Source organism: Danio aesculapii, chromosome 14 (genome assembly GCF_903798145.1).
Source record: "Danio aesculapii chromosome 14, fDanAes4.1, whole genome shotgun sequence".
Lineage (NCBI taxonomy): Eukaryota > Metazoa > Chordata > Actinopteri > Cypriniformes > Danionidae > Danio > Danio aesculapii.
The window spans coordinates 26,243,651-26,249,215 of NC_079448.1; the positions used below are offsets into that span (position 1 = coordinate 26,243,651).

Below are 5,565 nucleotides of genomic sequence, written 5' to 3' on the forward strand. Positions count from 1 at the left end.
GCAAAAAGAAATTTTTTTGAGTGCAGATCACATTCATTCGTGTTTGCAGTAGATCATACACTGCAAAAATACTGGGTTCCACATAATCGATTTGTTTTGCAACAACACGAATAAATTAGGTATTAATTTTTACAAATTCAAGTGGATTGAACATAAAACAATTAAGTTGTCCCCAAAAAACCTCAACAATTGTGTTGCTTTAAATAAGTAGTTTGAACAAACAACAAAAATCTTTTTTTGAGTGTTTTAATCTATATCTATTATTTGATTTGACAGGTCATTCAAATAAAACGTTTTAACTCTATTTAGTGAATTTCATGTGAGACGTTTGTCGGCATTGCGATGATCGCAGAAATCACTTACAGTTCACCACCAGCTCAGATTAACTTCAAAGCTAAACTCATAACCCACAAGATGTTTTTGTCACCACACAGACACCCAAATACACAAATGACCGTTTGTTCATGCTATTCTTGTAAAGGCTGGTGTCACCGTTGATTGACAACACAAAAGTGCTCTGCTTAGTGTGCAGAATGGCACAATTTGCTTGACATAGAGAGGTAAGAGTGCATGGCCCTGCATGCAAGACTGGGATGGAGGAGGGAAGGTGATCCACATTTGCTGCCACTTAAAATGAGTAATAGACTGTCCTTGGGCATCTCTATGGCCTCTCCACACATATCAGCAAACACAATTCCCTGAGTCTCTACTATAGCCAGTGTCTACTTACAGCACAAATATATGCATCTGTGGAAATGAGTGTCATTTTGAGTCAAATATGGGGCCACCGAGAGGTAAAGAGAAAGGTCACACAGTTACAATAGTGGCCCACTCTTCAGAGGCGTTGAAAAGAACAAGTCAGATAACATGGACGCACATCTCTAAAAATAACAGACCTTGTCCTCTGGCCACAATGGAAGGAGAATGACAGAGAGAGGGAGAGAGAGAGAGACCAGGGATGGAATAATCAGCTTTTCCGGGTCTTATCGGAGGAAAGACAGGGTTGCATGCCTCTTTATCAGCGGAGCTCTGAGCTTTTCTGAGCTTTTCCCCCCTCTGCGATACTCCTGTTGTGCCCTGCCCGACATAGCAGCTGCTGCTTCATCACTGTGCAGGATGAGTTTAATTCACCTAAATTGCCTGTCATACTGTAGGGGTTAATTTGACAGCCTGCAGCTCATAGCATTGAGTTCAGCTGGAGAACAACTTTTAGAATCATCATTATCAGTATTATATCCATAAAAAAGTATCATTGAATAATAATAATAATAAAAAAAAACAAATAAACAAACAAATAAATACAAATTGTAGTGTTTTACAAGAAAATGACTTAAATTATTCTTCCATATCATAATATATATTACAAATGAGGAACATTTTGAAAGAAAAAGTGTTAGAGTTAACATGATTTTTAAAGAGAAAAATTAATACATTAATTCAAAGATACATTAAATTTATCAAGTCAAAGTAAAGATTTTTTATTCAGTTACAAAGGAATTTAAATGTTTTTCTAGATAATGTTTGTTTTTAAAGTGTCCTAAAAATATGATAAAAATATTACGCTGCACAACTGCTTTTAAAATTGATAATACATAAATAAATAACAAAATACATTAACTAAAATTAAATGTATATGAAGCTACGAAATGTATTAAGAGAACACTAGAAAATATTGTTTCTCTGGACTTCGTGGAGCTACAGTAATTTTATACTAAAACTATATATATATATATATATATATATATATATATATATATATATATATATATATATACACACACACACACACATATATATATGTGTTTGTATGTATGTATGTATGTATGTATGTATGTATGTTTGTATATTGACCTACAAGATTGGTGTTCAAATTAAAATTGATCAGGTATTTGAAACCGTGTCAAGATTTTGAATCTCTAACAAACAATGTATAAAAAATTATGTTGCATAATTAAATTACCACTTTCTAGATGTTTCACTAATAAAAAAAAAGTTGATGCAAACTTTGAAAATTTCAGGCTTCTCAAAATCTGATGTTCTTTTAAAATAATTTTATTGCAACTTTTTACAACATTTCTGCTGTGACAGGACTAACAACTTTTTTTGTTGTTGAATAAATATACAATACAATAACGCATTATAATGCTCAATATATAATTCTTTATCATTATAATTAAAGGGTGTTTCCCAGTGTTGGGTTGCGGCTTGAAGGGCATTCGCTGCGTAAAACATATGCTGGATAAGTTGGAATAAAAATTTGAAATAAATTTACATTTGAAATAAAAAGCTAATATGTACAGATTCTTACATATAGCCCCTTTAACAATAATATTGTCATAAATATTTGATTGTATTTTTGTACAAAATAACTTAACACCTACATAATGCGTACCCATCCATATTGACATTTTGATTGGAGTTTCACAAGAAAAGTGAAAAGATTATACAGTTTGTATGTGCATCTCTCTTTCTCTTTTTAAGAACACTTACCTTTCACGGTCATTCCCTATAAGTATATATTTTGGTCCATTTAATCAAAAGAAAGGAAAAAGTCTTTTCTTCAGAATATAGAGGACTGTAGCCAGGAAGAGAGCGAGAGCGAGGAAAATAAGCAGCTTATCTGTAAGTTCCCGTCGGTTGTATTTAATGATGAGCTTTCTGCCCAGCTGTATAGTTCCTGTCATGGCTTTAAACTCTTCATGAGTTTCCAGCACAGTCCTGGAAGATGTTGCTACAGGTGTGGAACAAACAGGAACACATTAGTTTCCCAGCACTCAGACAGAGCTTAAATAGAAAAAGAGACTACTGTGGGAAGATCAAAAACTAAAAACATCATTCAGCAAATAAACATAATTAGGAATGCACTGGTATGGATATTTGGGTTGATACAAATAACCGATATTAGGCCGATTATCTTGATATGAAAACAGCAGACAATCTGATCTTAAAACCTTAACTGTAGAAAGCCTAATGGAAGCATTTAGATATTCCGTTTTGTTTTTTGCAAAGTCACTTACAAATTTCCATTTTAATATTTTTGTTTTCTTTTCTGAGGGAAAACTACCATTATGCTGACATTCAGTCTTTTCCTCTTTGCTTTGCTTTAGTGTGTGACATCATGTCATGTAATGTAGGTTAGGTTACTATATTTATACCCGAAGGTAGATCTGGTTTGCTGTCAAGAGTCCTTATTTCAAAAGTCCCCTCCCCCACCCCCCGCCCCAAAATTTTTTAAAACAATCTAGAAAATGTAAAATATTCTAGTCACAGACATACCTCTGCTTTAGTCTATGCTTTATTTAAATGTCTAATGGCTGCTGGTGTGAAACTGCTTTTGTATCGTTTAGTTCTACAGCTTGATACTAAAAACCTGCAACCAGATGGAAGGAGCTGAAACTCTGAGTGTAGGGGATGAGCAGTGTAATTCTCTTCAGCTGCCTGGTGTACACAGCCTCCAGATAGGCTAGTAACACCCTGTCAGCTTACTGGGCCACTTAACTATTTGATTTAGTGTGTTTTTATTCTTAACAGAAAGATTCCCAGACCATGACACCAAAGTAAAAGATAAAGCAGATTCAAGAAAGGCATGGTAAAATAAAATCATCATCTGTTTATCAATATGGAAATGATTTATATTTCCCAAACAGTATAGTTGCTGGTGCCCCTTTTTACACAATGCTTAACAATTCTCATCAAAATAGAGTTCAGAATCAATGATTGTGCCAAGGTATTTAGGAGAAGGCACTAATCAAAACCTTGATTGGCAAACAGTTTGTGTGTAAAGTATCTTTGACCAACTTTTGAGTTTATGAAGTAAAATTAGTATTGTAAATGAGTAAACATTTATCTCATTTTGCCCAAAGCTCTCTCAATTTAGTTGCAACTGCTTAAACTGTTATGCAGCCTCAGAAGTTTCTTTATTTTGTTGAACACTTAAGAAGATATTTTTAATAATGTTAGAAACCGGTAACCATTGACACTCACAGTGGGAAAAAAAATTAAATGGAAGTCCAATGGATTCAAGTTTCCAGCTTTCATCAAAATATCTTCTTTTGCATTTAACAGAATAAAGAAATGTTTTAAACAGGTTTAAAACAAGTGAACAAATTAAATGATTTTTAGTTTTGGGCGAACTAACCACCTAAGCATAAACCCACCTAATGTGCCCATAGTCTCCTCGCTCTGCTGGACCTGCTGTGACATCATCCGGCTGATGCTCATCAGACTCTCTGTTATGTCAGTGGAGGTCTGAGCCAGGCTCTCTTTTGTCATCTTTCTGATCAGATGGACAGAGAATTCGGGTGATCAGAGGTATTGGATAAAAACATGATTAGTGAAAATTCTTCATCTGTATAAACTCACCTGTGTCTCACCGACATGTCCTCTGAATTTAATAAATCTTCCTTCTCCAGCTTATCAATGGACAGTTTACAGGCAAGATTAGCTTTCCTCCATGCTGTCTGATTACTGCAAGAAAAAAACACACTCTTCATTTAAGACAAACATCCACTTCTCCTTCCTCTTAAACAGAACTTTTGGAGTTTTAAACTCTGTGTAATGTTCTGTTGCATTAAAAGCTTTAAGAGTAAGCTGTGATTTCAGGCCTTTTTACTCATCAGATTTATACCCGAGCATCTGTTTTCGATGTCCTTCAACTTTTACGAGAAGCATCAGCTTGTCAGACTCCTTGTCCTGTTCTTTTCCCATCTGCTCCAGGTCCTATTTAGAAAATAACTGCATTAAACTGTCTTAAATTCAGAATTTGTTTAATATACCATTCACACATACTGTAATGTTTCTCACCTGAATGCGTTGTCTTAGATTGTTGAATTTCTCTTTCACGATAAGATTTAAATCTGTCAATTTGCTTTGTGGTCCTGTGCATTCACTGACATCCTGCAATGTTTTAAATCAATTAGTAATAATGTTGGACACAGGAGAAGAATATTCAACAAACATTATAATTCTAGATAATATGGGACTGACATTTAGAACATGTTACATTTTAAGTCAACATAACAATAAAATGATTTGTTTAACCTGATAAGGTAAAAATGCAATTCATTCATTCTATTTGTAATTTATTCATCAACATTTTCAAGATTTTATTAAAATTACTGCACTAATATATGAAACAATCGTCAGGTTTAAGCTTTAGAAGTAGAGTTTTATACATACCTGAATAAGAGCTTTTAATTCTAAATCAAACTTGATTATTTCTTGTTCACATATTCGGACGTGTACATCAGCAGATGCTGCCATCGTTGCAGTCTGAAGGCTTACAGTTTCCGGACGCAAAAAAATTACCAATTTTCAAAATAAAAGTCGTGACGCTCCTTATGTTCTCAGTGCGTTTATTTACTGTTCTCTTACGATGATCAAATGTCTAAAATAGTTTTAATTTAAAACACATTTTCATGACTTTTCACAGGCATAGTCTTGCGTCATTTTCTTTTATAATCATTGTTTTTTATCAAGTTACTTCATTCATTTTCTTTACATAAAATTAAATTACTTATTTACCTGAATTAAATAAATGTACTCAGTCTTTTGTTCTACAATTTA

General features: G+C 33.7%; 1 protein-coding gene across 1 annotated transcript; it reads right to left on the reverse strand.

The window, feature by feature from the left end:
* Positions 1 to 2,004: 2,004 nt before the first annotated feature.
* Positions 2,005 to 5,272, reverse strand: bnip1a (BCL2 interacting protein 1a). Its single transcript, XM_056472385.1, has 6 exons — positions 5,179 to 5,272; positions 4,804 to 4,896; positions 4,628 to 4,719; positions 4,363 to 4,467; positions 4,158 to 4,276; positions 2,005 to 2,731 (listed from the first exon to the last, which is right to left on the reverse strand). The coding sequence occupies exons 1-6, from the start codon at positions 5,260 to 5,262 to the stop codon at positions 2,535 to 2,537; spliced, it is 690 nt and encodes a 229-aa protein (XP_056328360.1). The 5' UTR covers positions 5,263 to 5,272; the 3' UTR covers positions 2,005 to 2,534.
* Between the last annotated feature and the right edge of the window lie 293 nt (positions 5,273 to 5,565).

Bases quoted from the DNA above. Each gene is read 5' to 3' on its own strand.
- bnip1a (XM_056472385.1), bottom strand. From the start codon at position 5,262: ATGGCAGCATCTGCTGATGTACACGTCCGAATATGTGAACAAGAAATA. The intron at 4,897-5,178 runs GTATGTATAAAA...AAAACATTGCAG, and splicing joins AATTAAAAGCTCTTATTCAG to GATGTCAGTGAATGCACAGG. The intron at 4,720-4,803 runs GTGAGAAACATT...TTTTCTAAATAG, and splicing joins ATCTAAGACAACGCATTCAG to GACCTGGAGCAGATGGGAAA.